At 32.4% G+C, this 18,253-nt stretch overlaps 2 protein-coding genes across 2 annotated transcripts; one reads left to right on the plus strand and one right to left on the minus strand.

The window, feature by feature from the left end:
• The first annotated feature begins 9,386 nt into the window (after positions 1 to 9,386).
• On the plus strand, positions 9,387 to 12,418 carry LOC114271645 (mannan endo-1,4-beta-mannosidase 7). Its single transcript, XM_028213249.2, has 5 exons — positions 9,387 to 9,872; positions 9,985 to 10,179; positions 10,666 to 10,788; positions 11,470 to 11,672; positions 11,765 to 12,418. The coding sequence occupies exons 1-5, from the start codon at positions 9,567 to 9,569 to the stop codon at positions 12,195 to 12,197; spliced, it is 1,260 nt and encodes a 419-aa protein (XP_028069050.2). The 5' UTR covers positions 9,387 to 9,566; the 3' UTR covers positions 12,198 to 12,418.
• LOC114271644 (glucose-1-phosphate adenylyltransferase large subunit 1) lies at positions 12,381 to 16,514 on the minus strand. Its single transcript, XM_028213248.2, has 14 exons — positions 15,928 to 16,514; positions 15,608 to 15,730; positions 15,316 to 15,489; positions 14,725 to 14,817; positions 14,559 to 14,642; positions 14,406 to 14,461; positions 14,123 to 14,216; positions 13,751 to 13,936; positions 13,588 to 13,668; positions 13,310 to 13,396; positions 13,128 to 13,232; positions 12,904 to 13,010; positions 12,756 to 12,816; positions 12,381 to 12,674 (listed from the first exon to the last, which is right to left on the minus strand). The coding sequence occupies exons 1-14, from the start codon at positions 16,150 to 16,152 to the stop codon at positions 12,573 to 12,575; spliced, it is 1,578 nt and encodes a 525-aa protein (XP_028069049.2). The 5' UTR covers positions 16,153 to 16,514; the 3' UTR covers positions 12,381 to 12,572.
• Positions 16,515 to 18,253: the final 1,739 nt, after the last annotated feature.

Raw genomic sequence — 18,253 nt, forward strand, 5'->3', positions numbered from 1 at the left:
CAGTAATCAATAGTAATGTGAATGTTCACATCATCCATGTTTGAGAAATAAATTTCGAACACGACAACAGTTATTGGGCAATGTGAATGTTTACATGGGTGATCACATTATGTTATAATTTGCTAAAAATCAAAGGAGGGAACCAACAACGCCAAACTACACCCAATAACACAAACAACTTGGGCGTTGATGTCACAATGTGAATGTTTACATCATACGCCATCACAGTATTGAGTGAAGTTTGGGGGTTCTGACATTAATGTGAATATTCACATGATGTGAATGTTCACATCAGTGTGTACTACCTTAAACTTACCCAGTAATCAATAGTAATGTGAATGTGCACATCATCCATGTTTGAGAAATAAATTTCGAACACGACAACAGTTACTGGGCAATGTGAATGCGCACATGGGTGATCACGTTATATTATAATGTTCTAAAAATCAAAGGGGGGAACCAACAGTGCCAAACTACACCCAATAACACAAACAACTTGGGCATTGATGTCACAATGTGAATGTTTACATCATACGCCATCACAGTATTGAGTGAAGTTTGGGGTTTCTGACATTAATGTGAACATTCACATGATGTGAATGTTCACATCAGTGTGTACTACCTTAAACTTACCCAGTAATCAATAGTAATGTGAATGTGCACATCATCCATGTTTGAGAAATAAATTTCGAACACGACAACAGTTACTGGGCAATGTGAATGCGCACATGGGTGATCACGTTATGTTATAATGTTCTAAAAATCAAAGGGGGGAACCAACAGTGCCAAACTACACCCAATAACACAAACAACTTGGGCATTGATGTCACAATGTGAATGTTTACATCATACGCCATCACAGTATTGAGTGAAGTTTGGGGTTTCTGACATTAATGTGAACATTCATATGATGTGAATGTTCACATCAGTGTGCACTACCCTAAACTTACCCAGTAATCAATAGTAATGTGAACATGTCACAATGTGAATGTTTACATCATACGCCATCACAGTATTGAGTGAAGTTTGGGGGTTCTGACATTAATGTGAACATTCACATGATGTGAATGTTCACATCAGTGTGCACTACCCTAAACTTACCCAGTAATCAATAGTAATGTGAATGTTCACATCATCCATGTTTGAGAAATAAATTTCGAACACGACAACAGTTACTGGGCAATGTGAATGCGCACATGGGTGATCACATTATGTTATAATTTTCTAAAAATCAAAGGAGGGAACCAACAGCGCCAAACTACACCCAATAACACATTTACATCAGTGTGTACTACTCTAAATTTACCAACTAATCAATAGTAATGTGAATGTTCACATCATTCATGTGTGCAAAAACAAATCCCGAAAACTACAACAGTTAGAGGCCAATGTGAATGTTTACATATATTTTTACAAAATTAATCCCGAAAACATCTATGTTTGATGACATTACGATTGAGAAGCAGAAGGAGGAATGGTATTCCTTACTTTTGTTCGTCATGGTTGGTGGGTATGGATCACACTCAGTGGATAAAATAAACTCAATGGGGCGACAAGAATCTTCGAACGACGAAGCACCCTCCTTCCGATGTGAAGCTTCGCAGTGGTGAGACGAAGAGGAATCTAGGGTTACTGGATGCAATATCAGTATCGTTTCGTCGATTGAGTTTTTGTTTTGGAAATTTTGTGGATTGAATATTTCGAATAGGAATGGGTTTTGGCAGAATCGGTTTCACGCGGGAGAGGCGGAGAGGGTTATTTCGTCCTTTAACAATTAATGGACCTAATGGAATATTTAGAAACAGTTTGGGTTTTATGGAACAAAACAGTTATAAATAGGACTTATCAAAAAATGGCCCTTTTTTTTATTTCAATCTTTTATAAATTTTATATAAAAATATATCCAAATTAATAAGGGGATGGCATTCTTGAAATTAATGAATGTATTTATTTAAAATGAAAAGTCTTTATTCATGCAGTATCGTAGAATTTCAACATACAAAATATAGTGAGTTACACCAACAGTATCTATAGGTTTGGCAACTTCAGAAAAAATCAACAAGTTACTAAAAAAGTTATCAAGTTATCACTATTTACAAAAAAAGATATTAAAAAATTAATATACAAATATTAAAATAAATCAATTTTTTGGCTCAAGATTGGTACTAACATGATCAACTAGTCAATGACAGAGAAAAAAAAAATTACAATTGGCCAATCACAAAGTTGGATGGTAAAGTTGGGCTTTTGGGGACTCACCATGGGTCCCGTTTTGATCATTTGAACTGTCAATATGTAGAAATCGTCTAGTACTATATGCCTGCAAAAAATCACGCCTATCGGATATCGCTAACCATATGATTAAATCAGTTTTGTATAAAAATGAATGGTGTTATAATTAACAGTTAACAAAAAAAACTAATACCATCATATAGCTATCGATATCCAATTAACGTGATTTTTTACAAGCATATAGTATTCAACGTGTTCTATACATTGACGGTTCCGATTAGAAAAACGGGACCCGTGGTGGGGCCCCACGGGTCAAACAACACCATCCAATCAAAGCTTGAGAATGAGACAATATTTTCTCATCTACTCACCCAGTCGACTCCACTGCCAATCCACTGTCAGCCCGTGCAGCCTCTATCCTATCTTCTCCTACACACTTACTTATACAATTTTTTAATACACATTTTTTCATAAAAAGTCAAAAAATTAACCCAAACATCCATATTTTTTTCCTCAACTTTTTAGTCTAAAAATACAAAAAGTGCACTTATTTAGGACATCCCAAACAACCATACAGTGTGATTTTAGTCATTGACTTTTTAACTGTGATATATGTTATCTTAAATTTTGAATTTCATTCCAAATAAGAATAATTAAAGAGCTATATTTGAAAGGTAAAGTAGTTATATAATTTATTTTGTGTTGGTTAACTTATTTGAAATAGAATGATCTTTTTTTAATGAACAATGTTGGAATTTTTTTGGTTATAGAGTTTTGTTTGATTTGGTTTGCAGAATATATTTTCAAAATTTTTTTCTCTAAAAAAACTAAATATTAAATTGGTGAAAAAAAATTAAAAATACATCATTTTTATATAATGTTATCTTTTGAGAGGGTAGAAATAAATTTTTGATAATTTTTTTGATATTTATTTTTTGTTAAATTAGTTTTTGTTTTTTCAAAAGTGAACCATAGCGACAACTTTGATGTCATTATTAAAAAACTCAAAACAAAAAATATTTTATAGAGTAATGCTAGAGATCCCAAAACATTTACCAAAATTTTTACTAAATGTCTCATATGGGTGTGGGACCCACACAAAGTGGATCTCATGTGAGTCCCACACCTATGTGAGACATTTGGTAGAATCTTTAGGATCTTTAGCATTTTTGTTTCATATATTAAACATATCAATTATATATTAAAAGCCTAATAAGCATTCATTAAAAAATAACCATCCAAAAATATATGTTAACAACAAATACAACCATCTATTACATGATAACCATAAAAAAATATCAACAAAACAACCACCCATTACATGATCATCCTCCAAATACATACTAAAAAGTAATTTGGTAAAAAAATAAAACTGTAAAGATTTATCATTTTTATATAATTTTATCTTTGGTGAGTAGAAATCATTTTAAAAAATTTAAAAATATTTTTTTGACATTTATTTTTATATATTTTGTCAAATAGAGACTTTGTCCTTGAAATTGTGTAACAATATATTCAATTGCCCTTATTTAGAACGATATTCAAAATTTAGAGTTAAATATATCATAATTAAAAAGTTAAAAACTAAAGTGTCTCAAGTCTCAAACTACAAAAATCGTTAGTTAGTGTAAGTCGGCCCAAAAATTATGTATAACTTTTATGCTTACAAAGCATTACTCAAGACAAAACATAACTGAAAAATCTAGAAATTCCCTAGATATTGATTTGTGATTATGTATCAATTTTAAGCAGAATATAACAATCCCAATCAAACAATCAAGACAAAGAGACACAACGATTTTACGTGGAAAAAACCACAATTGGACACCTCCAACTGTGATAAAAAAACCACGGACAACAGCCACAAAACAATCCACTAAGAAGATTTAAAAGAATTACACAGGTATACTCTCAATTACCTAGCGAATCCACGCCTAATTGAACCAACTTCTATGTGCCTCTTCCAACCCCTCTTCACCTCGGAATTGTCTTTACGATGAGCCACTCCGGAATCCACCGAAGAATAACTCTCTCTTTTGTAAAACAAAACACAACCTTTGATGTACTCTCTTTAAACCATGAGTTGAATACTCAATAAAACATTAAAGTAAACTAACAAAATTTCCCCAGATATACACCTTAGAATCCAAAAAATAAGATCTGGAGGACTTGAGGACTAGTCTAGTTTTTGGGAGAAAACCAACTACTTATAGAAAAACCAAAAGTAATCCTAGATTTGGAAGAAAACCCAATCCTTATTGAAATCCGGAAAACTGTGTTCGCGCGGTCCGCTCGAGCGCCCAACATCCCGCTCGAGCGTCTTCAGTAAAATCTGCGCGTGATATAACAGAGGTCCGCTCGAACGCGAAATCATACCTTCCAGTATTTTTACAGACCTGACAAACTGTTGGAACCAGGGATTCTCTGCTCGAGCGGGGTAATGTCCGCTCGAGCGGACAGGCAACTTGGAATGCATTTTTGCATTTTGCTTCGGGGGCGCTGCCCCTCGACCCCGTCGTGGCGCTGCCCCGGAGCTGCCAAGGGGCGTTGCCCCCTCGACCCCCGCAAGCTGACCGGGCAGCTCGATCCCCGTCATAATCAGCGAAGTGGCAATCTTGAAAGTATTAGCATCACAAACTTCTCTGAAAGGCACAATTCAGGTTGGATTCGCATCTAAACACTCATAGTCTCACTGAAATAAAAGTGCGAAAATAAATACAACTGAAAAAAGTTTTGTCAAACGAGATTGCCAAGAATAAAATCTAACAATAACAAATAAAATTGCCTTTAGACACTCCACACTCATATATTGAGGCAAGATTTTCACTCTTAAAAATGCTGAAGTGTAATTCAAATGAAAATGGTTAAAATTTATTTGATTTTAATCAAAAAAATTTAATTTATATATTTTTATTGTTTTTTTTAGATAGCATATATTTTTATTGTTTAATTTCAATATATATATATATATATGTTTAAAACCATGCATAGCACGAGTTGTACATTAGTAAATTAAATAAATCAAAAAATAAATTTTTTTTCAAGAATAAAACCTTATAAAAACTATTCATATATACCTACGAAACCAAAATTACATCTCAGTCACCCTCAGTTAAAATTGTTCACCATAAGAAAATGATATTTATTTAGGATAAATTACAAATATACCTCCTGAGATTTGCTTAAAATACAGATTGCTCCCTGTGATTTGAAAAATTACAAATACCTCCTTATTAGAATTTTTTATTTAACATAATTAACTAAAAAAATAAAATTCATAATTGCATTCTTATACAATAATAAAATTACCTAAATTATTAATTGAAACATATTTTTAACATCAATAAAAATTATTGATTGACTTAATGATTTATTAATAAAATGGACGATTTGTTATGAAATTAGAAACTTCATGGCGTGAAATGTAATTTTCAAAATCACAGAAGGCGATTCGTATTTTAATCAAATCTCAGAGATATATTTGTAATTTATCCAATCATTTAACATGCTTACTCGAAAAATGTATTACCATTAAAAAATAACACAATAATATTGGAAACATGCAAAAACATTATTTAGGCACCCATAAAAAGCCAAATTGGAAATTGAACAAAAATTAGAGAAATGACAGTGCAAAGAGAGAGAAAGAGTGTGTGATGGGTTGGCAATGGTTGCCTAATGGTCTCAAGACCACTTAAAATACAACAATGATATATATCTTTAATTTTAGAATTTTAAAAAGAGTTTTAGTGATGTAATAAGAAAAATAAAAAAATGAAAACATTGGTATACATATCATATCATATGTGAGTCCCATTTCTTATTACATCACTAGATCTCTTTAGAAATCTAAAATTAGAGTTTTCAATCTTTATTCTTTAAAATATGAATAATGTTTGAAAACTCTAATTTGAGAGCTTTAATATAACTCTAATGATGTGGAGAGTACTTATGTAAAGATGGGACCCATACTCCTCTCTCTATCTCTCTCTACCCACTCTCTTTTCCACCTCACTAAAATTTCATTTAATGCTCAGTATTAGAGTTATGTATCATTACTGTAAGAGTTATGTTAGGGACCCTAAATATTTTACTAAATATTCTATCAAACCTCTCACATTAGTGTGGAACCTACACACAAGTGGATTTGAGTGAGTCTCACCCATGCGAGAAATTTGGTATAATATTTGAGATACATAGCATTTCCCTTACTGTAAAATGATTATATCTTGACCAACATTTTTGAGCAATTGCAATTGTGTGATATTCTTTAAGTGAAGATTAAAATTGATAATAATTAAGTTAAATTTATCTTCAATTATGAGCTATCTTTCATGTCAATTTGACAAATTACAGCAACCTTAAATTTGACACAAAATTTGTCAAAATATCAAAATTTGACAAAAACTATTCTCTATTTATTTGATGAAGAAATTCACAAATGACATGTACATATAATTTTTCTTAAAAATTACAAAAATTGTCATTTATTCTATTTTGACGTGTCAAAATTTAAATTTATTTTGACACTAACAATGACAGAGAGCAATCATCCAGGGAGGGTATTCGTATTATTATTATTATTGTTGTTATATTATGGAGTGCTTGGCTCTGTTTTGATGGACATTGCTAACCACACCATTCTTTTTGGTTTTCTACCTGTCTTATTTTTTTTTTTTTATCAAAAACGAAAAAAAATTTCCCATAAAGATATGCTGTGTTTGGAAGGGTTTTGGAATTCCACCCTTCAGTTTGCATATGATGTTTGTTTGCAGCTTTAAAAAATTAATTTCACGCTCACTTTTGAAAACTCAGTCGAAGGCGGGAAAATTTGGACTAACCGGTTGTTCCACCGGAAGTCCTCATCCGACTGGTTGACCAGAACAGTGTAAATATTTTTTTTTTTTTTTTTTTGCAATTGACACATGTTATTTTTTTATATATTCAACAAAAAATATTTTTCGAATTTTTTAAAATTTTTTATGAGCTTTAATAGAATTTTGAGTTGTGTGTTTGGTTATGAGTTGTAAGTTTTTGTATCAAATATCATATGTCACATCAAAAATTTTCCACTCATTTCAAAACTCATTCACCAAACAAATTTTCCACACTCAAATCATAATTTCAAAACTCACAAACTTAAAATACAACTCCTATTCTCAAATCATATTTAGAAAGTCCTACCAAACGCTACCATGGATTCTATTATTCTACCAAATAACTTTTTTTTATTATAAAAAATATAGATAAATAAATGACAATCAATGTGTTTGGTTTCAGTTTTCTGAATTTAATTTTTAAAAAATTGAGTTTTTTATTTTTCGTATTTTTTTTGTTTTTAGTGAATATTTTTTGAATTTTAAGCATTTTTTTTACTTTTTTAGATGCACCTTATTTAGATGTATTTAAATAGTAAAATATTTGTGAAAAAATATTTTAAAAAATTAACAAATGCACAAAAATACGAAAAATGTATTGATTTTTATTTTTTATTTTTATTTTTTGGTATTTAGTGTATTTTTTAAATATTTTTTTCACAAATATTATATTTTTTAAGTGTATTTATATTAGTGTGTCTAAAAAATTTAAAAAATTGCTTAAAATATTTTTAAAAAATCATTGAAAATATTAAAATACAAAAAATAAAAAAAGTAGATTTTTTTGAAAATAATTTTCTGAAAATGAGAAGCAAATAAAGTGAATAATATTCACACTCATCTTTTAATGTCTTATGCCATCTCCAACGGTTCATGAAACCTTGCATCAGATTTGAAATTTAGTGAAAAAGTCACTTTTTGGAGCTTCAATGGTTTTTAGCAAATTGGTATCAAAATGAGAATGAAACAAAAATTCATCAAAGTGAGAACAGGCTCCAGGTTTCACCATTTTACTGTGCGTGACCATTGGAGGAAACCAACCGGTGAACCAGCCAGTTAACCAACTGGCCGACCGGTTCCCTTTCAAATAGGTAGGTTCAAACAGGTTTTTTAAAAAAAAAAAAAAATTAGTCTTACCGGTCGACCGGCCGGTTGACCAACCGGTCGACCCTTCCTTCAATTCTGCATATATTTTGTTCGACAGGTTTGATGCTCATCGTTGGAGAAAGCCGTATCAAATTGAGAAAACAACCTATTTTTTATTCAGATTTGATGAAAAAAGAAATGAACAGTTGGAGATGCTCTTAGGCTTATATTGTGAGGGTTTAAATGAAAAAAGAAAGAAAGAAAGAAAAAAAAGTGTAACAGACACAAACGAAATGAAGTGTGAATATCGTAAACTTTTTGAGGATAAATTACACTTGTTTAGAAAAATTACAGAAATCTCATAATTCTAATATAATTATATTGAATTCTCTTGAAATTTTATTCATATAACAGTCTCTTTTCATCAACAATTTGTTAGTTATATAGATAAAAATTTGATTTTGTTATCTCTTTTACATAAAAATATATATTTTATGTTATTTATTTTTATATTTTCGTACCATTTAAATTAGTTTTTATCTATTTAATTTTATTTGAAGAAAAGTTAATATAATTATATTAAAACTATGAGATTTATTTTATTTTTAAAATTTTTTTAAGAGATATTAATATAATTTTATTAATTTTTTTTTTAAGTAAATGACATAATGGAAAAAGGAAAATAGACGAGGGGATATTAAAGAGAATTAGTTAGGGCAGCTATATGAATAATCAGAAAACATTAATGAAGTTCCCTGGATGGAGAATTCATAACTGCTTTTGGCACCGTAGTGACCATTTTTTCTATAAAAATGAATTATTTAGATTATGAAAATAAAGCCGTAATAACCTTTTTCCCTTCATTACGACTAATATTAGAAGTCCTAAATATGTTATTAAATGTTTTGTTAAATATTTTATATAGGTGTGGGACCTATATTATTTGGGTCCAAATGGGTACTTCAATCATGTGAAATATTTTGTATAATATTTAGTAAAACATTTGAAATTCCTAACATTACTTTTTATTATATACCCCATATCATACGTATTTTTAATTACGTCATTTTTTTAGTTATAATTATTATTTTTAATTATGATATTAATTTGAAATATTTAGTTATGATATTTTTGTGTTAGGTTATAATTTTTTTTTTAAAAATTATAAGTTAAAAAATATAAAAATATACCATTTCCTTCCGTGCTTATAAGGGGCATATCGTTAAGCTTCTCTTTCATATGTAAGCTTTCTTTCTTCCTCCATTGAAAGAGAGAGACACGTCCAATTTGTTAAAACATTTTATTGATTCTCTGCATTTAAACAAATTGAGAGAGAGAGAGAGAGAGAGAGAGAGAGAGAGAGAGAGAGAGATGAGGCATTGGAGTCAGGTGGTGTTCTTGGTTCTGTTATTGATCCAGGTAGAAGCACAAGATGGGTTCATCAAAACCAGTGGAATACATTTCATGTTGAACGGTAGTCCTTACTACGCAAATGGGTTCAATGCATACTGGTTAATGTATGTATCCACTGACCCAACTCAGAGAGACAAAGTGTCCTCTGCTTTTCAACAAGCTTCAAATCATGGCCTCACTTTGGCAAGAACTTGGGGATTCAGTGATGGTGGATACAGAGCCCTACAGTACTCCCCTGGCTCCTACAACGAGCAAACATTTCAGGTTAATAGCAAATTTTTGATCTGATAAATTTGTTTTTCAAATAGTTTTTTATTCTGTTTTATGTTTATGTTTTTGTTTTTGCTTTTGCTTTTGTTTGTGGGTACAAACAAAGGGGTTGGATTTTGTTGTATCTGAAGCAAAAAGATATGGGATTAAGCTGATCTTGAGTTTGGTAGATAATTACGAGAATTTCGGAGGGAAGAAGCAGTATGTGGATTGGGCAAGAAGTCAGGGGCAGAACTTAGCATCTGATGATGATTTCTTTACCAATTCTGTGGTTAAGGGATATTACAAAAACCATATCAAGGTCAGTCCTCTCTCTCTCACATATACACACACAAAACTTGGATCTGTTCTTGCTTTTTTCTATATTTTCTTTTCCACATATTACCCAGAAAAGTGGCAGTTTTCCCCGGAAACAAACAGACTGAAGAGAAAAACCAGGAAACAAGTGAAATAGTTGATATTCAGTCATGTAGTGAGAACTTTCCTCCCTGATTTCTGTACCTTCAGTATTTTGGGGATTTTCACATAGTTGGGTGGGTTTACTGTTCAAGGAGTCTTTCTTTTCTTTTCTTTTCTTTTCCATGAAATTTGCATGGTGGATTCACTAGCTTAATAGACAAGGTTTCGAATTGGTCACAATTATGATAATCGCTTGTTATGAAATTGTGTAAAAAATAGAAGATAAAAAAATAAAAAAATAAAATTACTAGCAATGATGAAATGATAAATTTTATGAATTGTGATTTATTTATTTTCCATTTCCGGTGTTTCTGCTTCTTCTGCACAGACTGTTCTTACAAGGCGTAACAGCATCACCGGGGTTGAGTACAAGGATGACCCAACGATAATGGCTTGGGAGCTTATGAATGAGCCTAGGTGCACTTCTGATACCTCAGGAAGTACCATTCAGGTTAGTCATGACCTCTCCTCAAAACTTCATTATCTACATCTGTATACATATATGTTCATATTTACAATCAATCATATATTCTGCTATATGAAAGTTGGAAACAACTCTTTTTTCATTTGATTAGCCATATAAAAATTTGAATTTTCTTGTACAAAAAGAAATGGGAGGCCTCATGTGGGATCTCCACTGTTGGAAGATCCGGGAAGTCTCATATTTGACCCTCATGGAACCCAAAACACTCAGATACGTGTGATTTACAAGTGTTCGTGCTTGTTCGGAGTTCATCCATATATAAGAGGGTGCCTGTTCGGAGTTCATCCATATATAAGAGGGTAGGTGGGTTGGAGTTCTCCATCGTCTCAAAAATTGCTAGTAGTGTTATGACTAATTTCTGCATTTTTTTTGTAAATTGAAAATTGATAATCAGAAACAAAAAACATCCCTTCTCTAGTTTTAATAATCAGCCTTTAAAATTTATTTAAGCTATTTTTATCTCACAAGCTGTAAATGAAAATTGTATCAAACACTCTTGATACAGATTCTCAAAATAAAAATAAATTTTTCCGAACAGTAGGAGAGGTTTAGCTTAAGAGTTGGGGTTAGATTGCCTTTTTCTTTCTTGCAGACTATAAAGAAGAATAAAATACAGCTTTTCAATACTTTACTGAATTTCTATGACAGGGTTGGATTACGGAAATGGCTTCATACTTGAAATCCATAGACAGTAATCACTTACTAGAAGCTGGTCTGGAAGGATTTTATGGGCAATCAGGTTCTCAGAAACAACAATTCAATCTGAATTTCCAAGTAGGAACCGATTTTATTGCAAATAATCAAATCCCCGGCATTGATTTTGCTACAATTCATTCATACCCTGATGCGTGGTAAGTATTAGAGCAAAATGTATTCCCGGGCGGAAAGAAACATCCTTTATGGTTATTCCTGACACGAATTTGTTTATATTTTTGATGATCAGGTTACCTGGAACAAGTGAGGACAACCAGATTTCATTTTTGAACAATTGGGTCAACACTCACATTCAAGACGCGCAAAACATACTAGGAAAGCCACTTCTTGTCGGTGAGTTTGGAAAATCATGGAAAGATCCAGGTTTTGACACAAAACAAAGGGACGTTTTGTTCAATACAGTCTACTCAGCAATCTATTCGTCTGCTAGTGGTGGAGGAGCAGCTGCCGGAGGAATGTTCTGGCAACTTCTAACTGAAGGAATGGACTCTTTCCGTGATGGGTATGAGATAGTTTTGAGTGAAAGCACTTCAACAGCAAGTCTGATTGCTCAACAGTCGCAAAAACTCAGGAAGATTCGAAAGATGTATGCTAGGCTGAGGAACGTTGAGATATGGAGGAAAGCAAGGGATATGAACAAGAGGGGCAATACTGGAAACTGAAAACCGCGTAGTAGTAATCTAAAAGTATACAAAGCTAATGCTACATTACTGTTGAGGATTTTCAATTTTAATGCTATCTTATAGATTCATATGTTTATACAAGAGAGAAGATTGATGAGTTTGTGTAGTTTTTATATACTTTCGACAATGCCTTCACAATACTTAAATGGAATCCAAAATACATAAAATAAAAGCAAAGTACTCTTTGATTTATTCTGAAACTACACTGTTAAACTACATCTCAAAATCCCTTCTTACATACGTGAAAAAAAAAGGGTCATAATTTACATATAGGAGCAACCCTTTTAATGACATCTTATTGCAAAAAAGACTAAAGCTGTAAACCAGAACCAGAGGTTTTCACTGGACAAGATTTCATATGATGGTTCCATCTTTAATAGTTGCATTCTTCAGTACCATTGTGATCCCGGATCTAATGTAGAATCCTTCATCTGGTCTTTCTGCTTCCTCAACACCCTGTGATATCAAATCATTTAATTTCATAGCTTCTATCAGTAGTAAGTAAAATGCAATAATATGCAAAATGGATATACTTACATCTGTATTTGCAATGATCACATCTCTTCCTATCTTGGCATTCTTGTCAATTATGCAATTCCTTCAACAAAATTGACAAAGGATTTTCAGCAACCACACAAATTAGCTAGTCTTTTCAGAGTGTAATGGCATAGTTCACGTATTTCACCTGATCTTGGTATTCCGTCCAACACCAATGGGAACCTTTTCCTCCGCTAACAGAGATGCAATTTCAGGTTCAGTTTGATAGTAGTCTGCACCCATCATCATCGTATCCTGGGAGAGATAATATTTTATGCACCATCAAATATAATCAGCATTTACTCCAAAAGTTGGAAGAAAAGCTGGCTCCAAATCGACCAAGCAAGCTTTTGAACAAAAAATATAACTCACCTGAAGCTCAACACCCGTCTCTAAGCGCGAACGAATACCCACTATGGAGTGCTGGACATTACATTCGTGCAAGAAGCAACCGTGTGAAATTATGGCATCCACAATCTGCAAGAACCAGTTTATAATTATAGCATGAATGAATCACAGATAAACAATAAATGAGATTGATATTATCAAAATACCTTGCATTTTTCCATTTTAGTCGGTGGCAAGAACCTAGGAGAGGTAAAGAATGGTGTCTTCGGGTCATTAAAGTCAAACATTGGAGGCTGCATGAATATATAGTCATTTCAAATTAAGTAAAATTCGAAAAAAAAAAAAAATGGCAGTGGAAATTATTTTGTTTATCAAATTCACATGTAGGTTTCCAATTATTCATGAGCATTGAAGTCGACTCGTGTTCTAAATTTGGACCATGTGTCAAAGTGATGAAAGGTCCTTGTGATAAGAGAGAACTAACCTGTTCTGTAAGGGCCAAGTTGGCATCAAAGAAAGACTTTATTGTCCCAATGTCCTCCCAGTAGTCCTTGAATAAATATGCCTGAATTCAAATGCATTAAAAAAGAGAAATTTAATCGAAAAAGAAAATTGATATTATTAACATTAAACGCTCTATAGATCACCTGGACATTATGATCAGACACAGCGGAAGGAATGATTTCAGAGCCGAAGTCATTGCTTGTAGGGTACCTCCACCTCAAAAGCTTTAGTAAGACATCAGTTCTAAACACATAAACACCCATTGATGCAATGTAAGGGTAGTTTGCAGCATCTTTCTCAGAGAGTCCGAGAACAGAGGTGTCAACTTGCTGGAGTGCAATTTCAAATGACAATATTAGATAATCAAGACCCATATATACGAGAATAATTACTTGGTGGTTGGTAGCAATTGGGATAAAAACAGAAGTAAAAAGATGGCGATTATCAAACTAATTTGGATGTAACGAGAAACCAATCCATTAGAAATTGTAGACTAGACCAATAGATTAACCTACCATTTGTTTCAGTGCAGGGCCTTTTGGTTTCTCAGCAAAGTTGATAATACGTCCCGTTTTGTCAATTTTCATCAGTCCATAATCCGATGCTCGGCTGCAAAACAAAATCAATATTGATATGAACTTCATGATCCATAAGAAGAAAATTTTCATTTCCCTACATTGAATTCAACAATTTTGCTTTCAAATTGAAGCAAGAGGCCTTCATTGATAAAGTATTGTGATTTGAATGACCTGAGATTGAAAAATGAAATCAAATTGAACCTAAAGTTGAATAACATACCTAGCATCCATGGGGACACATGAAACCGTGATATCAGCGTGTGTATCAATATGCTTCTGCAATCACATTGCTTGTTAAACCAAACCAAGCCAAACGGTGTGTCCCAATCCACATCTCTCATTGATAAATGAAATAAATACATAAGAAAAGTACCTGCACAAAGTCCATATATTCCATCCTGTAGAAATGATCACCAGACAAAATCAATATGTTCTCCACATTCTTGTTCTTGGCATCCTATAAGAATCATGAAAATCAGAGTCAGTACTTTTCAAACAGAAACCATCACAAATGATAATGAAAGATTCTAAGCACCCACCTCAAATACCCATGTGAATTGCCGCACAGCATCTGCTGTTCCTTGGAACCACTTTTTTCCAGCTTCTCCCGGTGTTTGGGTGGCAGCCAAAACCTGTTCCCAATCAAAAAAATCTCTTTGAGACGCCATTTAATTTCACACAAAAATCATCATCCAAAAGAATATATCAGAAAAATTATCTTCAAAAGGCAATTCATCTAATAATATGTATTTCCTAAGAACAGCAAAAACTTGACACAGTTTCTGTTGGGTTAGTGGACCCTAATAAATATTTTTCACTCAATGCTACTGTTCACTCAAACACGGGATCCAACGGGAGGTTTGGGAGCCTGCCCCAAGGGGCGCCTTTTTAAGTTAAGAGAGAGTTGTATTTTTCTGATCATAGTGAAAACCGCAGCAGCCGTGGACGTAGCCGAATTATAGGGTAACCATGTAAATTCTTGGGTTCTTGTGAGTTTGATTTATTTTTTATTTTTTATTTTGTGTCTCACCCATCTTAATCTAACAATTTCAAGATAAAGATAAAGTTTGGCTTTCATAACCATTTATTTTTTTGGCCCAATGACTTCTACTTCGCCTAATTCATCTCACCTCCACGAAACCATCCCCAAAGGTGATGCCATTTCCCAAGTTATACGTGCGAGCAATATGACGATTGAGGGAAAAAGAATTGAACTGAGTGAGGATGAAAATCTTTCTTATGCCACTGTTGATGCAATTACTCATGGGCACATCAATTAGCCTGTAACAACCTCCAATTGGAACCTGCAGGAGAAAAAACACAATCACTATACAAATTGAATCCAACTTTTTCTGCATGAGATCATTAATTGACAATATTACAATCAAGAAAAAGTGTAAAGAGTATATGGATTTCTCTTACAGCTGGCTTAGCTCTTCTGCTAGTGAGTGGAAAGAGGCGAGTCCCGGGGCCTCCACCCCATATGATCGAGGCTACATTCCCCGGTTCTACTTTTGGATACTCAAATGATGGTGCCTCAAACGTCTGAAATCAGTACACATTTCACCAATAGTGAGATTGCATATATACCCACAAGAAAATAATAAATAACATCACAATTCAATGGATTTAACACTATATCATGACAACACAGTCTAGATGTCAAATACTAATAGGAAATTTAGGACAAAATAGCAAATTAATGAAGGAAACAGAAGAGTCACCGCTTTGTGTTGACTCACCAGAAGTTCTTTGTAAATATCTGATGTAAGAACAGAGAAAACCATCCCAGGTTTAATCTTGGAGTCTCTGTTTTCAGCCCTAAAGGTTTTCCATAACTGAGTACCCAAAACATTGCTCTTCAGACTCCCCCTTATTCTCTCTCCCCAAAACCCATAATCTCCTCTCCTACCTTGCACTGCGTGGACATTAGCTTTCATGGCGGCACAGCAAGAATCCATTGCCATTCACTGATAAGGTACTGTTTGCAGAGACAATGGCCCCGTTTGGTAGAGTTCAAATAAAAGTGTAGATCCAAACCCAAAACGGGATTGACTGATGAGAGAAGAGGGAAGGGAAGTGGAAGGAGGGTTGATTAGTGATTGGGTTGTAACTTCTTGTGAAGAACTTCACAAGAGATTCAGAAAAATTTATTGGTATTACAATCCAGAGTCCACATTTAAAAGCGTCTGAACCTCCTCACTCTGCTCTGCACTTGTGTCTGTCTGTGAGATCAGAATCCGGGGGTTCGGGTTCAGACTTCTATGCCATCGGGAGGTGTCCATTTTAAGTGTGGAAGGCCTTCCTATTTCAATTCTACAGTGGCTTCGTTGGGGGAAGCGAGTTGATTTTTAAATTTTTTGATTTTTTTAATTATTTCAGTTTGAAGCTAAAAAGTTTGATTGGGAAAGGACTTTTAATTTTTTTTTTATTTTTTTTTGAGAGAAAAAATGTAATGATTATGAATTGGATGTGATGTTTTGTTTTATTAGACTAAAAAATGTATTTTATTTTTTTGTGACTATTTTAACTAAAAAAAACCCCAAAACTACTTCCCAAACATAGGCAGTTATGATTCATAGCAATAATTGGGGTGATCTAATGAAGAATTAATGATATGGTAAGGAGAAAAAAAAAATAAAAACAAAAACAAACAAATCAAGACTAAAAACATATATCATAATGAGTGAGACTCACTGTCAGTTTATTAGAGCTGGCTTTACAACTCAAGAATTAAAATTCTAAAACACTTTTATTTAATTCTAATCAGTTGCATAATATTTAACTAGCAGTAATCCGTGCTAAGGATGGAAAAATAGATTATATATATTTTTGTGTGATAAATAAATTAGTCTAATTTTGAATTATGTTTTAATAGAGACAAGTCACGATATTAGGCCATCTTGGTAGATGTTAACCATAATTAATCCACAGAATTTCAAAATAAAATTTGATATGCATAAAAAATTGTTAATTATAAAGATTAGTTAGAAATAATAGTATCACAATCACTTGATAACATAAATAACTTGTATCAAACTATAGTATCATGCATAAAACAAAAAACAAAAAACAAAAAAACAAAAAACAAAAACAAAAACAAAAACAAAGTATTAAAAAAAAGAAATTCTATAAACTCAGAAAAGTTATCATAAATTTACTTAGACTTTTAAATCAGTGGTTTATATTATTATTGTGAGACCAAATTATGAATAAATCTTAATTTTTAATTATAATTTCTAAATAGTTTTTAAAAAAATTTAATCTAAGTTTGTTACCCTACTCATAAAAAAAACTTATCAAATAAATCATTAATTAATCCTGTTAAACAAACAAAAAAACAAAAACAAAGTATTAAAAAGGAGAAATTCTATAAACTCAGAAAAGTTATCATAAATTTACTGAAGCTTGTAAATCAGTGGTTTATATTATTATCGTGGGACTAAATAATGAATAAATCTTAATTTTTAATTATAATTTCAAAATAGCTTTTAAAAAAATTTAATCCAACTTTGTTACCCTACTCATAAAAAAAAAAATTCTCAAATAAATCATTAATTGATCATGTCAGCAACTCTCTATCTTCGATTTCCTATATCAATGACACATATGCATATAAATCTTTCTTCATAATCATTTTCCCCAAAACTTGAATAATACTTGCATGGTTCCTACAACATTTAAAAAACTTAAATCAAGATAAGAATTTTGTAAGATTATAAAAATTATATAAGAAAATAATTTTAATCCAGTTTATTTTTTAAAAAAATGATGACAAATTATTTGAATTGTTCTTGAATAAATATAATAAATGATAGTGTTAGGTCCATACTTGTTGCCAATTCCATGAACAAGATTAGTTTAATTGAGTTGTAATTTTTTCTTGTTTTTTGGTCTTCCTGCTCGAGCGGCCAAAGTTGTGCTCAAGCGGCCAAAGTTGCGCTCGAGCGTAGGTTTTTCTTCTCCAGTAGTTTGGCTTTTTTGTAAACATACTGGGAGGCATATTGTTGCACTCGAGCTTAGACCTGTCTATTCGCACTCGTTTAAGTGACGCTGCTCGAGCGGCAA

The sequence above is a fragment of the Camellia sinensis genome, chromosome 3 (genome assembly GCF_055761805.1).
Source record: "Camellia sinensis isolate YWXY chromosome 3, ASM5576180v1, whole genome shotgun sequence".
Classification (NCBI taxonomy): domain Eukaryota; kingdom Viridiplantae; phylum Streptophyta; class Magnoliopsida; order Ericales; family Theaceae; genus Camellia; species Camellia sinensis.